This window comes from Typopeltis vanoorti, chromosome 6 (assembly GCF_054136105.1).
Source record: "Typopeltis vanoorti isolate ZY-2024b chromosome 6, IOZ_Tvanoo_1.0, whole genome shotgun sequence".
Taxonomy (NCBI): Eukaryota; Metazoa; Arthropoda; class Arachnida; order Uropygi; family Thelyphonidae; genus Typopeltis; species Typopeltis vanoorti.
The window spans coordinates 14,776,200-14,794,759 of record NC_143554.1 but is presented as its reverse complement, the minus strand read 5'-3'; the positions used below and the strand labels follow the sequence as shown (position 1 = coordinate 14,794,759).

At 35.9% G+C, this 18,560-nt stretch overlaps 1 protein-coding gene across 1 annotated transcript in view; it reads right to left on the bottom strand.

Moving 5' to 3' along the window:
* Positions 1 to 18,560, bottom strand: part of Vps13D (vacuolar protein sorting 13D) — a 1,260,195-nt gene that overhangs the window by 1,236,572 nt on the left and 5,063 nt on the right. Inside the window, exon 2 of the mRNA XM_090393926.1 lies at positions 4,224 to 4,301. Within this exon, the coding sequence (XP_090250052.1) occupies positions 4,224 to 4,301 (78 nt within the window). The remainder of the gene's footprint in view (positions 1 to 4,223; positions 4,302 to 18,560) is intronic.

The window sequence follows — 18,560 nt, the reverse complement described above, 5'->3', positions numbered from 1 at the left end:
TTGCTGTTTTATACTGTGAAGCACACTGTTATTATAAAAAACAACCCATAAACTTATCTATATATGTGAAGATATTAATCTCAGCTCTTTACATGCAGATGAAACAACATAATGAACATGGCAAATTAAATATGGAAACAGACAAGAAAATTAGTCAAATACACTAACAAGCTTTTTTTATGTGGCAAACACTCACGAAAGTTTTTTTTTTCCCAGTAAAACTATAGTGCATTTGTATTGTGGATGGACTATTGATTTTTTTTTTAATTTTAATTTTATATATTTTTGTTTTGTTTTTATTTTTCACATAATCCAGAAACCCTGCTCTAAAAGACCAAACATGGAACTTTTTCAAGCCACTTCAGGATAGCAGAGACACGGTGGGAGATGAAATTCATCTCCTCCCTAAAGAAATTCATCTTTCAACTGTATACATGACTGTATTCAAACCTATTTTAACTTACCAATCTGAAAGTTAGGTTAAATATAAAAAGTTGATTAGAAATGAGATCACAGATATAAGGATATAGAGAAAAATGAAAGAAATAAATATGCTGTTTCAATGGCAGAATCATACTGAAAAAGAAGATATCAGGAATGAACTTTGTATTAATATCCAAGAATTTGTTTGCAAAGCTAACCTAATGTAATTTATTCATGTAAACAGAAAAGGGAAAAGAAGAATTAGCAGAACAGATATTTTGCTAACCTTTTCCTCTTTCACATCAATCTTCCATGATATCCCATACTGCATAGCACTGCTCCATCATAATACCGCTCTAATATTACATTCCTTAATGATGTCATCCATACCAAGTTTAAGTGACAGTAGACATTAAATACAATCCTGCTTTACACCCATTTTACATCAAACCATCTTCCTGTATATCCTTCAACTACTTATTTTCATTTTTAAGTGAATATCACCCACAAAATAATATAAACGTGTCACATTTTGAACTGTAGAAAGGCTAAGGGTAGATAATCCAGTTCACTTACTCTGCCCAAATGTGGTAGCCACTCAGGTCTTGAATAAGACAACAATTTGAAATAAGACAGCAGATGGCACGTACTGGATAGACCATCTGATTGTAAGCTCGCAACTAAGTCACTGTTTTAATATAGATTTAATGATATTTTGTTAATTACTGACTGTAGTATCCTCATGTATGAGTGAGTGGCTGAGTGTGTTTGTTTATTTTTTTTATAGTGTATGATAAATAAATTGTGTTTTTCATGGTGCCAATGCAAACAAGAACAATGGTGGCCAAGACATCATCATTGTGCACGGGATGGAGGAATTTGAGAAAAGTTTTGTGGAATGACAGTGGAAGTGGAGAGTGTATCATAAATGTTATATGAGCCAGAAATGTGAGCCTCGTCAGAAGAGAGAAAATGAAGTAACAGAAATTAGTACTGAAAGCAATGCAATCAAAAGTATTGAAGTGAATGGAGTTCCAAATTTAAATGCTAGTTAAGAAGATTATAAATGAGGTGATTGAAAGTAGCTGTATGATAGCAAATGCAAAACTAATACCAATGGACTGTAAGATAACGAGATTGATACACAGCAAGGATGAAAGCATGATCTAGCTGGTAGTGATAGCAAAGAGCAGTGAGAAAATAATGCAGGATATGAAAGCAGAGTTCGCAAAGATGAGGAAATTGCAAGGTGGAATGAGAAGATTAAAAAAGTATATAAGGAAGAGAGAGGAAAGATGGAATAAAAGATAGCAGTGTGAAAGAGGTGTCAGTTGATTTGGGAGTGACCATGTATGGGGATTTGATTATTAAAGGTTTGCTTTCCAGGAGGTATTGAGCAGTGTGACTGAAGGACTAGATATGAGGAAGAAACGAGTAAGAGCGTGGATAGTGTTAGTAGGCACAAATGATCTGGATGGCAACAAGTAGAATGTAAGGATGGATATCAGGAGGTTGCTGAGGAGAGTTAAAGATAACAGTATGGAAGGATGGGTAGTCAGCATGTTGTCCAGGTATGACAGTCATAAGAAGAGATGGTGAGCAAGGATTATGATTGGGATGCTAGCTGAGATGTTTGAAGAGAACATAAGTCATTTTATTATTAGCATCTGACCTCCATGGAGTCAGATATTCATCATGAGAGGTACACACTATCACACACAAAGCTCATCCAACCATGCCTTAAATTGATTTAGTGTGTCTACATTCACAACACACTCAGGCAATGCATTCCACTCACCAACCACTCTTCATGTAAAGAACCCTCTCCTCTCTCCTCTCTCATTCAATGAAACTCTCTTCCATGTCAACCTGACAACAGCCAGACTAACTTATATATCTCAATCATATCCCTCCCCCTTCCTATTCATGAGGCTTTGCAACTTATATTTTCTCAATCTGTCCTCATACTCGACATGCCAAAGACCACTGACCTTTGTGAATCTTTTCTGGACCCTTTCTAACAAATCCACATCACCATGAAAACCTGGTGACTAAATCTGTGCACAATAATCCATATGACACCTTATACAATGGCATCATAACCTCTATTTCTGCATGTCAGGGTCCTCCATATCATTGCCATTATTCGATGTGGCATCTCCACAACATGTGACACGGCCCCTGAATTTCTGGTCCTTGTCCACCACCACTCCCAGATCTCTCATCTCCTCTACCTTCTTTTAAGTTTCCCCACCAAGTGTATACTTTAAATCCCATTGTGGCTTACCAAGTTTCCAAAACATTACACTTTGCAACATTGAACTGACATTGCCCATTCATGCCTATTCAAGTCCTCCTGTAAGGCCAAAATATCTTGATTCAGCATTTCTCTCCCCAATTTTGCATCATCTGCAAACAGCTGCATGTCAACAGTTAAACCAATCACAATATTATCAATATACAAATTGAACAACAATGGTGCCAAAACCGACCCTGCAGCACACTACTAGAGACCTTCCTCTTTCAGGATTCTGCACTCCAATCACCAAATGATCACCAAAATGAAGCCCTTTGGCTCTTTATTTTAGTAAACACTTTACACACTTACCAAGAGTTCGCTTACAAATAATACACCTCTCCAACACCTCGAGTTCCTTAGTAGTGAACGAGTTTTTGTTCTCTTAAGGTTTCTGTCTGGTCTCTGAGGAGAGCCAACCAGTTCAAAATAGCTGGTTGGCCAATCAAACCTTATCAAAATGGACCAATAGAAGGTGAATATATGGATGCTTGGGCAAGCAATCATGTTTTCTATAAGGTCTACACTGGGCAACTCTTAAATGCCGGCAAGTATATTCCCATAAGCTCTCTGGCCAAACTTCATACGAAACTTTCGTAGTTTCTGCATTCAGCTTTGAAATAATGTTGGATTTAATATTCACTTAATTTATATAGTTTTGCATTGCTGAAACGAAGACCTTTGGCTCTATTTTAGTAGAAGTTTCATAATGTATTTCTATAATTTCCTGATTTTTTTTTTTTTTATTTGAAAGGTTTAAGAGACAACATCTGAGTTGAAGAGACAACACTTGTTTAACTGAAATCCAGCTGGTTCTTCCAATTTTTCTTTGCCTTTTCTCAAGTACACTTAAAAAAAATAAAAAATAAAAAAAATAAAAAAAAATTAACTAGAATACTCAAGGCATGGATGTTGGTGCATTAATTCACTGTAACCCCTCATCAGAGGGTTCTACCCATCCTAGAAGACAAATGGGTTGAAGAAGAACACTCAAAAAACTCCGTGCTCTTATATCAGTTTAAATAATTATCTACTGTTCAATTATAAAAAAACACTGTGCCAAGTAAGTTTAACTTCAGCATTGTTCACACTGATATGTGACCTATAAATAGTTCCATTCCATAGCACCATAGGTACAATGCTAAGCTAAAAGAAATTCACTGTAGTAAAGTAAACTATCTACGATAACAAACAGTTTCAGTGATTTCTATTTGCGATAGTAAGAGTGAACTGTATCACAATAAGACAAAATTATATTAAAGAATAATATCAAAGTTGAATAGTTTATTTATTGCAATATTATAATTTACATCATCCATGCACATTATAATTCAATAAGAAAAGCTTTGAATTCATCTTATCAACAAAAAGTAAACTGAAAAAAGCAACTTCTTTTTCAACATGAAATGATTTTACTATGCATTTTATTTAAGAAAAGTTAATAAAATTCTACTCAATTTACATGCACCATGTAATCTGCTATTAATCAATAGATGTTACCAACCTGCATGTATCTCAACTGGAAGGTCAAGATACTTCAATGCATCCTTTTTCAATGGAAGATTTTCCAATTCAACCTCACCTGTTTCAAAATGTTCATATATTATATACAAGTATACTTAATACAAAATGTTAGGCAACTCTAAAGCATTTAAATTTACCTTTACACAAAAAAACAAATTAATTTTAACTTAAGTTGTAAGCACTAAATACAAAATGATAGTCATATCATTCAACTATCTGCAGTTTGCTTAAGTGTCATTTGCTCAGAATCCGTGTCCTTTCTCAATATAAAGGGCAACCTTCCCCGACATGGCAAATATTATGATGTCATCTGCATCATGAACAACTATACAATAGGTATCTATCTTACTTAAGAAATTTCATAGAAAAAGAATTACGCCAATTTTTTTTTCCTAACAAAATCAAATGGTAAACAATCATAAATCAAGAAACATTGGTAACAGTGTAACACTAAAATTTAGACAAAAGATAATTTCAACAATTGTATAAGATGAATACAAAACTGGCATCCATAATACTCAATCATGCACAATTTGCTTAAGAAAACAGTCAAATGCTTAAAAAAATGTCATCATCATCATCAAATTCCTGCCATGTACCCTCAAGGGGTGTACAGGATATGATAGTACTATATGAAAAAAATTACATCATTACTAACTTCCTATCTACAATTTTCCTCCAAATCAGTCTGTTACTTGTCAAGACTCCAACATTATCAGATCTTATATTTCTATCGTCTAAAGCACTGTGTACCGTATCAATCCACCTATATTTTTCTAGATCGTTTTGCTGCCAACCTGGCAGAGAACTTGTTTTGCTAATCTTTCTTCGTCCATTCTGTTTAAGTGACCATACCACCTGAGATTAGCTCTGCTAACACATTCCTGGATGTTAACAAAGTCAAGTACTTTCCTAATATCTTCGTTTTTAAAATGATATTGCCATTGTTGCCATCTGTTCACGCCTCTAATCTTTCTCAGGACTCTCATATCTGTGGTCTCTAGTCTTTGGTCAAGTGTTTTACTTCTGACCCAGCTCTCAGATCCATAAGTTAAAACTGGTTTGAACACTGTCTTGTATACAACTAATTTAGTGTTCCGACTAATTTCTCTCTTATTCCATATGAATTTATTCAACTGACTTCTTACCATACCAGCTTTGCTGATTCTGTTGTCTATTTCTATATTTAATTTACCATCTTCAGTAAAAATTGTGCCTAAGTAGCTGAAATGTTTTACTTGTTCCACAGGTTCTCCATTCACAACACAGTTGACATTTTCAATGATTCTGCCCATTTTCATTATCTTTTTTATTGCCGACCATACCATACTTCACACTTTATTGCTTCATACCATATCTATTACAACAGCTATTCAAATTAGTCAGTGAATCTTGCAGACGTGTAGCTTGTAGCAGATTTATTTAGAAGTATAACATCATTCGCATAAAGCAAAGAGCTGACATTAACATCTCCAATTTTGATATCAGGTTTAATACCACTTTCCTTCATAATGTGATCCATATAGATAATGAATAACAGAGGGATAATGTACATCCTTGTCTCACACCAGATTTAACGATAAACCATCTTCCTCTACTTCCTTCAATTCTAACTGCTGACTTACAACTCAAATAAAGACTAAGTATTGATTTATATAATGCCCCATTGACACCATATAACTGTAGCGTATTAAATAGCTTCTCTCTTGGCACCTTGTCAAATGCCTTTTCCAAATCGACAAAACTTAAATACAGATCTCTGTTATATTCCCATGCTTTCTCGACTATTTGTCGTAAAGTGAAGATCTGATCCTGACAGCCTCTATTTGGCCTGAATCCAGCTTGTTCTTCACCAAGCTTTTCTTCCACAATTCTTCTCAACCGTTTCTCAAGTATACTTGCGTAGATCTTCCCAGGAGCACTCAGTATGGAAATACCTCTGTAATTCTCACATTCAGTTTTATTTCACTTTTTATATATGGGTACTATGAGAGTTCTACTCCAATCATCGGGAATTCATCCCTCTGTCCAGGCTTTCTGAATTATATAGTGCAGTCACTGTAAGACTCTTATGCCACCATAGTTCAGCATTTCTGGTCGAATATCATCTACTCCTGCTGCCTTTCCACATTTCAAGCCTTTAATAGATTTTTCTACTTCAAGTATGTATTCCTGACTGCATGCCTGTTGGGTGTTTATTACCACTGTGCTGTCATCACTGCTTGTTTCATTTAGAAGTTTTTCAAAGTAATTACTCCATACTTCAAGGATATCTTTTTCTCCCGTTTTCATGTCACCTTTATCATCTCTAACTCCTTTTACAGCACTCTTTCCTCCATTCCTAAGCTTCTTCAACAACCTCCAGAATATTTTGCCACCTTCTTGATATTTATTTTCTATATTCTTGCTAAAGTCCTGCCATGACTTTTGTTTAGCTAGTTTTACACAGTGTTTAGCATTCTTGCATTTGTCTCTGTATTCTCTAAGAGCACAAGCTGACTTATTTGCCAGGAACTTTTGATATGCTTTCTTCTTTTCCTTCAATGTCTCTTTAACTTCCTGTGTCCACCAGGGAGTTCTGATTTTTTTTATCCTTGCAGACAACCTCACCACATGCCTCTGGCAGAATCAATCAATGTTTTCTTCAGAGTTTGCCACTGAATCTCCAAGGTTTGATTCCTGTTCTCAAACTCTTTCATTTTCTTTTCAATAATATTTCTGTATTTTAGTCTACAGTTCACATCTGAGAGCTGCTCAACTTTTATTCGCTTTAAAACTTTCTTACGTTATTCTTTTCGTTATGAAATTCAATTTTATCCTGCTCAAGACTAAATAGTGATCACTTCCAATTTCAAATCCACTGTACACTCTGGTGTCCTGCACCAGGGAGAAAACATCACTATCAACAATAACATAGTCAATGAGACTTTTCTTATTCCTAGCCTCTTCTCTCTATGTGAATTTGTGCACATTTTTATGTTGGAACATGGTGTTAGTAATAACCAGTCCATGTACTGAGCAGAAATCCAACAGATATTTGCCACTATTATTAGCTTTGCTCTTTTCTCCAAATTTTCCCCAAATATTTTTGTATGTCTCACAATCATTTCCTACTCTGCTATTTAGATCCCCAACAAGGACCAACTTTTTCTTTTTCATTGTGTCAGTTGCTTTTTCTAAAGCCTCAAAAAATTCCTCCACTTCTAACTTAGTAGAACCTTCTATGGGACCATAGGCACAAATAAGTCTCATTGTCCAATTCTCCATTCTCATATTTGTCCACATTACTCTACTTGAGACTGCCTGCCATTCAAGAAGATTAGCCTCGTATTTTGTGTTGAATACTATGGCTACTCCTTCTTTTCCTTGATTGTCATTGCCTGAATATAACATTTTGTATTTATTGCTCAGAAAGATCTCACCAGTTTTTGTCTTTTTAGTTTCAGTCACCCCTATTATGTCGATCTGGTACTTTTCTAATTACTGAGCTAGCTCCATTTCTTTGCCATTCAGGCTTCTTATGTTGATAGTACCGATCTTTAACTCTGGTGATGTTGAGTTGGGGTTTGTTTTCAGATTTTCAGATTTGTTCCAGTAGCTGACTTTTCGCTGTGCGCCCTGGTTCCCTGGCGAAAACAACGGGGGCCTTGTTTTACCGAGCGACGCCCCAGCTGGCATGAAATTTTTCATGTTGTACCATCATTTTTTATTTTGGTTTAACCAATAAGAATACAATTTGGTCGGCTAAATCCCAAATTGCCAGTCCATCCTCATTTGCTCAGTATCCAAGTAGATACCCAACAGGGTGCACCATGAGAAGGTGAGGATTGGACATTAGGTCAGAAGCCCTGGTCGGTTCTCCGCATTCCTTTAAAGGCTATGTTTAGGTCTCCTCTCAGTTATACAGCTTTGACCATTAAGCACCCCTAAAAAAAAAATAAAAAATAAAAAAATGTCTTGTGCTTGAAATAAGTCAGCAACATTCAGTTATACTGAGTCTGTTTGTGATCATTATTTTGCATTCGTGTGCAGAATAAATGTCATCACATCATTTAAAAAGTGCTTTGCACTCTTGTGATTTAAAATTCACTTTCTCCCAAACTGATGCAGAGCATGTAGAATGTGGAGCACATTTGAGCAATCTGCTCATTTGTTGTTGCACAAAGAGAAGGCAGTGTGATTGTAATCACAATCTAAAATTGTAGGTACATTATATCTGGAAAGTCTATGAGCAGTGTAGAAACATCTTAATGTGTCTGTGTGCACAGATGTGTGTGACAAAGTGACTTTAAAATCTGCTAAAAAGCATCTGCTCCTCTGATCAACAAATCTCATGGGTTGTAATTGGGATGTAAAGTAGATCAGGAAGTGACTTGAGCTCTCTATGTGTTGTAGAATATTCAAATGTTACTTAACAGAATAGTTTTTAGGTACACATCCATCAATGTCATTTGCTTTCCCAAATGTAGTGAGAAATAAACATGCAAGTGATAGATACACCTGTTTAACTAATATCTACTGCTTTTCTACAAAATCAAAATGATACAACTTCACAAACACTAAAGTTGTAACTCACAAATCGACAAAACTACATGACTCATCTCTATGCTGTATTTGGTCACTTTTTAAATATTAAACTGAAACTTTATATTGGCTTAATTAGTTGACCAGAAATTTTTCGAAAAATATATACTACTGTCTACAATTGTATATATTTTTCAAAAAATCTCTGGTCAACTAATAAAGCAATATAAAGTTCCAGTTTAATATTTAGAAATACATGACATTGCACTTATCTGATGCAGATAAAAAACAATATCAAGCTTCAAAAGCTAAAAAAATTCAATAAATAAATAAATAAAAAATACAATAATAAATTTAGTTTAATCCTTTATCCAAGTGTGAGCAAACAAAGTTTGCGCCTTAAAGTATCTTCAGGACTGGGGTAAGGTGGTACAACACCAGGCAACTCGTTGCAAAGGTGGAGCAAGCTCACAACACTCCTATTTCAGTATCTCCCATAATGCAAAACACATCTCCTTGCAGATATGTATAATGTTATGCATTAAGGGGAGGGCCACTACCCAGACTAGTTTCGACCTTCATTGAGGTCTCTTCAGTGAGAGCCAGGCCCGAGTGGAGATACCAGGCAGAAGCATTAGCAAGGTCATCTCTGCCTATAGGAGTTGCCAAACGGTGCACCACCTTTTTATTAAATTACTCTGGATTTAGAGAAAGATGTTGTAAGTTTATTTTTACACTTGGATAAAGGATTAAACTAAATTTATTATAGTCTAACCAAGTGAAAAATAAAATAAAAAGGTGGCACACCGTTTGGCAACTCCTATAGGTAGAGATGACCTTACTAATGCTTCTGCCTAGTATCTCCACTCGGGCCTGGCTCTCACTGAAGAGACCTGAATAAAGGTTGAAACTAGTCTGGGTAGTGGCCCTCCCCTTAATGCATAACATTATACATATCCACAAGATGTGTTTTGCATTATGGGAGATACTGAGATAGGAGTGTTGTGAGCTTGCTCCAACTTTGTAACGAGTTTCCCAGTGTTGTACCACCTTACCCCAGTCCTGAAGATACTTTCAGGCACAAACTTTGTTTGCTCACACTTGGATAAAGGATTAAACTAAATTTATTATAGTCTAACCAAGTGAAAAATAAATTTTCAAATAAAAAATACACACACACACAGTAACTGGAAAGAAGTCAACAAACCAGAGTGTGAGAAACAAACAGCCATGGTGCCCCTCCACTTAATAGTATGATTCATTGCTCCATAACAGAGCTTTCCAAGCTTCCGTGTCTCATTTTACATGCTCTTTGCACTACTGATGCCTCTTTCAAACTCTGTCAGTTCATTTCTCGCAGCCATTTCACCCAGACATGGTTGGTTGTACTGACTTGGGAGCATCATATTCCTCCAATTTATACTGGCTACAAGGATCTGACTCATTACATGGCACAATGCACCTTGCCCAAGGGGGGGGGGGTGTCCATTGATTTCTTTTTCAAGCAGTGTGTGTGTGTGTGTGTACATACATATAAATGACACAACAATATAAAAACAAAAGAGAACAATAAGAAAACACACAAAAAAGAATAAAATAAGAATAATGCAGGAGAAAGAAAAATAAAGAAACTAATGCAGCAATACTTCATGATACCTGTTTTGTGATGAGAAAAGTAAAATGTCAGAAAAATCTCCAGATAAAAGAGTAAAAGAAAAAGCCCCTCCAAAAAACATCCCAACACATATATTAAGGGAAAGAAAATAAAATTATCACTGATAACAGAAAAACAACTGCCAATACCATCAACAAGTGCAAGAAAAATTTCAAGCATTTGCAGAATGCAACATAACTATGTTGGGCTACCCAGATATCAAGAAGCATTTCTGAAATGTAAATAATTTATTCCATAAAGTGATAACAGAAAAATAAAATTACAATCATAAAATAAAAATAGAACAAAAAGTACCAAAAATACCTTACACTTCTAATGTGCAGCCCTTAAAAGCAAATTCCCCACAAAAAAAAAAAAAAAAAACCTTGGTTTTATTTCTAGTGATTTCCTCTATCTTGTTTCCCGCTATATCTTTTGTTCATATTCCTGCAATTTACTTTGTTTCATGGGAAAAGAGTGGGCAGGGATCAGTATTTTTTCACTAAATTCACTATAATGAACTTTGCACAATAACAAACTATGTCTCTGATCCCAACTATAGTGAGAGTCTACTGTACACTGTTTTATCTTTGCATATATGTCAAATTAAAATCACAAATTAATGTTAAAAAATTAATTACTTTATTCTCTTAAAATTTCATGTGAAAGTCACATTATTCATAATTTTATGATTAGAGTATATTTCCAGTAAACAACCTTCAAAACAGTGGACATCTGGGGGGGGGGGGGGTATTTTCCTTAGCAAAACCAAAAAAATTGTCAATTTTGAATCAGGATAACACCTGTTTATATTTCTCATTTCAAATCTACAAGAGGCTGTTCAACATACATTACATTAGTAGAATGGGAAAAGATAAGAAGAACCTCATAAACATTGTATTTGAAGATCTGTAGATTGGATTATTTAGGAAATGCAAAAAAAAAAAAAAAATTAAGACTATTCCAAAAGACAGTAAAAGAAAAATAAATGAAGAATAAAAATTTGTTCTATGAATTTGGATTTCAACTGTGAAGACAAGTTGAATAATACTTCACATATTTTTAACAGACTTACAGATTTAGAATGGAAGAATTACTGATAGCAATTGAGATGAACAGTATTCAAAGAAATATTTGTACAAAAAGCATACAGTAGAATGAAATCTGTGTGATAGATTTCATTCTGTACTCTCTTCTGTACTGAATATTTTTAGCAAACTCTTAAGGATACCCTTCTAAATGTGATAACAGTATTCAATGCTAGGATGGATTTATGATTTGTATAGTGTTAATAACTGTTCAGAGGTAAAACAATGCCTCAAGAAAAAGCCTGCTTTTTTTTAATGCTGAAGAAGCAATGTCTATAATATGGTTGAACCAAAAAAAAATCTGAAGTTCCAAGATGAGAAATTTATTTTGTGTAGAGATGAAAGCATTATCAAAAACAAAACTAGAAGAAAAGGGTCCTTCTTTGCAAGAAATAAAACTAGACTGAATTTTACTAGCAATGAAATTAAGTTATCAGAACTAACACTAACAAATGGTTTAGCAATCAGAATTTGAGATTATAGAAATGAATACGAATATCAAAATTTTTGAAGATTTATGTGCACAAGATTTGTCAGTTCACAAAGAGGAGTGCAATGCACTAACATGAACAAAACTGTGTATCTGATTTGCAGTTAACTGGAGAAGGGCATTGATATATTAGAAGATACAAGAGAGTAGATGCAAGAAAGGAGCCTTGTAGAAAACCAAAATTACTTGTAAAGACAGATCCATCCACCATCACACATAATGTACATCTCCAGAAAAAAAATTTGCAACCTAGTTGCAGAAGCCACATGACTCGAAAATATCATGAGGAAGCACATGAATGTTCACAAAACGTTTCCATGACAATTTTACAATGGTGGATAACATAAGCAAGAAGAACCCAGTTGACTGACAGTGGGAGAATCCATACAACAATTCACTAATGAGAGGACTCGAGGCAGACATTAACGGTTTTCTCCATTACTTTACAAAGAACTGAAGTGAGTGAAACTGAAAAGAAATTAGATCACAAAGATTTGTTGCTCTGTGTTGCTGCATATGGATACTATGAGATGATTATTAAAATAAAATAAGCAGTAAGCAAGAGAGTAATCACCAATGGATATTATAGTGTAAAAAGTGAATTTTTCAAGTTGCTTAGGGATTTTTTTTTTTTAGTGCAAGGAAAGTAAATTATATAAAAAAAAAAAAAAATCAGCTAACGCCTATTTATTCCCGTATACGGGAGTAGGCGAGGCCATTTTTTTAGCCCTATCTAACTTTTGGAGACTGAGTGGGCAGTTCAATCTCCACTGGTACCCAATCAGAGACAGATGGCCCAAGGCTATCACTAATTAAGCGGTACGCAGTGAAGAGAGACGGCTCAAAGGTGCCGCCATCTTGTGGTCCCTAACACAATATATTTAATGTCTGAAATAATGTGGGTTCTATGGTTGATTTTCTTGAGTTTACAGGACGAAAAACCCGAGTTTCCGGGAGGAAAAACCTGCTTGCCTGTGCCAGAGATAGACTAAATTGGGAACCGGTCGAAAAAAGGCTTAGAAAAATTTCCTCTAGTGTCGCCAACTAGGCTCAAAACCAAGTCTTCCTTCGTGCGGCCAAGTGCGATGGTGTGCAAACGCCACATCCACTGAGCTACACAGGCTCTGTAAATTATATTATTATTATTATTTGACACCTCCAGGGAGTCCAAGGACTCATCGAGGGAGGGCACCTGCTCTACAACTCTGTCTTCCCCATTCAATCACCAACTGACCGCAACTACACCAATGCCATCTACCACTGACTACCACTCGTAATTCTACAGACAATTACAAACATCCATATTCATGGTGGGATTCGAACCCACAGCCTTTTGGCTGGACAGCAGATACGCTAACCACTCAGCCAATCAGGCAGCTGTTTATATTCTTCAGTTAATTTTCAGTATTGAGACTACATATTTCTAAACATATAACAGGTTTAAGAAAATATATAATATAACCCAACAGGTTTGGTAAGTCTTCAGACATCATTCATCAGATACCAAAACTTATAAAAAAATAAATAAATAAGACTAGAAAAAATTAATTACACATAGATAGGGCTAAAATGGCCTTGCCTACTCCCTATAAAGGAACAAAAGGCGTTAGCTGATTTTTCTTTTTTTTTTTAGCAGAGATTATCAGAACTTGACAACATCTTAACATCTATGCTATGTTCATGACTTATTTTTTCACGGTATTAACAACACCACAAACACTTTTTTCAACAAGGATGTTTTATTAACGCTAATATTTCGCTGATTTTCAAATCAGCATCATCAGAGCACAACACACATGTAAACGCGACAGTGAGTGAAACAATATAATTGCAGAAAGACAAAGGATCTAAAGTCCTATTTTTGGCGCCCTCTAACGGGAAAAAAAAAAAAAAAAAAAAAAAAAAAAAAAAAAAAAAGAAGCAGTTATCCTGGAGTTTTTCTTAGGATAACCGTCTCCCAAATTTTTGGCAAATTAATGCAACCATATTTGTTAAGGTTGGGAGAATTCTTCAAAGCCATTGCTGACTCAAAAAAGTCTTTCAGATCTATAACGACTCCTAAATAGCACATTCGTTTTTCTCCATCTAATCCTGTGTGAAGGAGTGTCCAAAGCATGGTCTGCCAGTCCCGACTTGCCATAGTAATAGTAGCGAATGTATCTTTCATGCTCTTCCAGGCGGATGTTCACTGATCTTCCTGTTTGCCCATAATAGGCCAAGTCACAGTCACATGGAACTTCATACACTCCTGGGTGTGCTAAAGGGTGAAGTTTATCCTTTGGTGAGCGGATCAGAGTTGCCAGCTTGACATGAGGCTTGAAGGTGGTGCGAAGGCCATGTTTCACCAATACTTTGGCTATCTTTTCCGATGTACCTCTGATATAGGGAATAGAAATGGTCAAGTTGTATTCTTGTGTATTGGGGGGGGGCAAAGTAATGGGCCTATGTAGTATTTTTTCTATTTTGTAGGGATTGTAGCCGTTGGCTAAGAACGTATGGCGCAGGTATTGGAGTTCAGTGGTCAGAGCTGTATCGTTAGAACAAATGGCTCTGGCTCTGTGTGTCAGTGTTTTTAAAATGCCGTACTGTTGGACTGGATGATGATGTGATTGTTTATGTAGGTATCTTCCTGTGTGTGTAGGCTTCCTGTAAATAGAAAAAGATAGTGATCCATCTGAAAGGCGGGTGACTAATGTGTCAAGAAATGGTAAACAGTTATTTGATTCTTTTTCTACTGTGAAGTGAATTTTGGGGTGTTGGCTGTTTAGGTAGGTGACAAAAGCATCCAAAGTGTCTTGTCCATGGGGCCAGATGGCAAACACATCATCTACATAGCGCAACCACACTAGTGGCTTGTATGTGGCTGTGGTAAGTACTTTGTTTTCAAAGTGTTCCATGTAAAAATTTGCTAACGGGGGGGAGAGGGGGGAACCCATAGCAGTACCATTAATCTGTTTGTAGAATTTCCCCCCCCCATGTAAAGTAACCTGCATTCATGGTAAATTGAAATAATTCAAAAATATCTGGAGGAAATTTAGACTTGATTAATTCAAGAGTGTCTGTAAGTGGTACATTGGTAAACAGGGAGGTGACATTGAAACTAACCATTATGTCTGAATTTTTTAGGATTAGATTTTTAACCAGTGTTTTGAAATGGATAGAATTTTTTACAAAAGTAGAGGAGTTGCCAGTAAGAGGGGCAAGCGACTTAGCTAAATGCCGGGCCAGTTTATATGTGGGACTATCTATGCTATCAACTATGGGGCGTAGGGGGACATTAGTTTTGTGGAGTTTTGGTAATCCATAAATGCGGGGTGTTTTAACATGAATTGGTTTTATTTTCCTGATGATTTCTTTGGGCCATGATGTCACTTTTTTTAGTAATTTTCGGACTTTTTTCTTTTGCGCCATTGTAGGGTCTCGATGTATACTTTGATACGTAGAACTGTCACATATGAGATCTTGCATTTTTTTGTTATACTCTTCTTTATTCATGATAACTGTTGCATTTCCTTTATCGGCTTTTGTAATAATAATATTTTTATTATTGTATAACTTTTTTAGGGCAGTTATTTGCTTATGTGGTATATTACTTTTTGGAGGCTTAGCTTTGTTTATAATACTTGCTATGTCTAGTCGCACGTTGTTGGCCATTGCTGGCGGAAGATCGTGGATACCCCGTTCTACTTTCATCATAATTTCGAGTTTAGGAATTTGTTTGAGCGCGATGGCAAAGTTATGTCCTAAACTGAGGGCGTTCTTGGCTTCTTCCGTGAGTGTTTCCGACGATAGGTTTACGACCACGTGGTCTCGTCGAAGTTGCGGTCGGGACTTCGTATGTTGGCGCTGTTGTAGTAGTTCAAATTTTTTTAGGTGCTTGCTTTTAACTTTTGTGACATCATGGCCCAAAAAAAGTGACATCATGGCCCAAAGAAATCATCAGGAAAATAAAACCAATTCATGTTAAAACACCCCGCATTTATGGATTACCAAAAATCCACAAAACTAATGTCCCCCTACGCCCCATAGTTGATAGCATAGATAGTCCCACATATAAACTGGCCCGGCATTTAGCTAAGTCGCTTGCCCCTCTTACTGGCAACTCCTCTACTTTTGTAAAAAATTCTATCCATTTCAAAACACTGGTTAAAAATCTAATCCTAAAAAATTCAGACATAATGGTTAGTTTCAATGTCACCTCCCTATTTACCAATGTACCACTTACAGACACTCTTGAATTAATCAAGTCTAAATTTCCTCCAGATATTTTTGAATTATTTCAATTTACCATGAATGCAGGTTACTTTACATGGGGGGGGAAATTCTACAAACAGATTAATGGTACTGCTATGGGTTCCCCCTCTCCCCCCCGTTAGCAAATTTTTACATGGAACACTTTGAAAACAAAGTACTTACCACAGCCACATACAAGCCACTAGTGTGGTTGCGCTATGTAGATGATGTGTTTGCCATCTGGCCCCATGGACAAGACACTTTGGATGCTTTTGTCACCTACCTAAACAGCCAACACCCCAAAATTCACTTCACAGTAGAAAAAGAATCAAATAACTGTTTACCATTTCTTGACACATTAGTCACCCGCCTTTCAGATGGATCACTATCTTTTTCTATTTACAGGAAGCCTACACACACAGGAAGATACCTACATAAACAATCACATCATCATCCAGTCCAACAGTACGGCATTTTAAAAACACTGACACACAGAGCCAGAGCCATTTGTTCTAACGATACAGCTCTGACCACTGAACTCCAATACCTGTGCCATACGTTCTTAGCCAACGGCTACAATCCCTACAAAATAGAAAAAATACTACATAGGCCCATTATTTTGCCCCCCCCTAATACACAAGAATACAACATGACCATTTCTATTCCCTATATCAGAGGTACATCGGAAAAGATAGCCAAAGTATTGGTGAAACATGGCCTTCGCACCACCTTCAAGCCTCATGTCAAGCTGGCAACTCTGATCCGCTCACCAAAGGATAAACTTCACCCTTTAGCACACCCAGGAGTGTATGAAGTTCCATGTGACTGTGACTTGGCCTATTATGGGCAAACAGGAAGATCAGTGAACATCCGCCTGGAAGAACATGAAAGATACATTCGCTACTATTACTATGGCAAGTCGGGACTGGCAGACCATGCTTTGGACACTCCTTCACACAGGATTAGATGGAGAAAAACGAATGTGCTATTTAGGAGTCGTTATAGATCTGAAAGACTATTTTTTGAGTCAGCAATGGCTTTGAAGAATTCTCCCAACCTTAACAAATATGGTTGCATTAATTTGCCAAAAATTTGGGAGACGGTTATCCTAAGAAAAACTCCAGGATAACTGCTGCTTTTTTTTTTTTTTTTTTTTTTTTTTTTTTTTTTTTTTCCCATTAGAGGGCGCCAAAAATAGGACTTTAGATCCTTTGTCTTTCTGCAATTATATTGTTTCACTCACTGTCGCGTTTACATGTGTGTTGTGCTCTGATGATGCTGATTTGAAAATCAGCGAAATATTAGCGTTAATAAAACATCCTTGTTGAAAAAAGTGTTTGTGGTGTTGTTAATACCGTGAAAAAATAAGTCATGAATAACCAGCAACGCCTAAGCTTATCAGTTAGATCTATGCTATGTGAAATAAATTTTTTTCTAGCCTCTCTTATAAAGTTTGGGTACTCCTGATGATGATATAAGTCCAATGACTTACAAAACCTGTTGGATAATATATATTTTATTAAACCTGTTATATGTTGAGAAATATGTGGTCTCAATACCACAAATTAACTGAAAAACTGCTAAACCATAGAAACCTTCATATTCAAATTATATTCTTGTTTTCACATGAAAAACCAAGTTTCATGTGAAATATCTTTATGATTATGCTACCTGCTTTCACATCAAGTTACCTTAGTATTCCATAATGGACAGCATATTCTCTTCTCAGGTATATATACAGCCATGTGTTATGGGAAAGGTTACTAACCAGACTGGTTTCAATTTTGAGTGAGGTTTAATCAGTCGAAACTCTGTGGATATACTAAAAGCTAACTCAAAGCAAATTCATAATTCCACATAAAAGTAGCAAAATAGTTTTAACAGATTATCACAATACTTGTGATTACAGAGAGTTATAGGACATTTTTTCACTAAGAAGGAAAACAAATTATACTTGACAATAAAAATCTTACTCACCCCTGGGTAAATTAAAAGTAAAAAGAAGAATTTCTTATGCAAAGATCAGAGTTCAATGTTCAAAAAAAAGATTTTTGCAGTTATGCACATAACTGCCTGAATATTGCAGTTATGTTCTCAACGAGAATGTATTCTGAGCAACCCATACATTCAGAGGCATGGCAGGGTGGGGGGGGGGGGGGGGGGAATAGAGAGGATAGAATCTGAAGGCTTAGATTTTGAATCATTTTAATAGTCCAAGATATATTATCTAGCAGTTTCAGTGTGTGTGTGTGTGTGTGTGTGTTGGATAGGTTCAGAGTCAATTGAAAAATAAGTAAATCGGTCTCTAATTAGAAGAGACATTTTTAA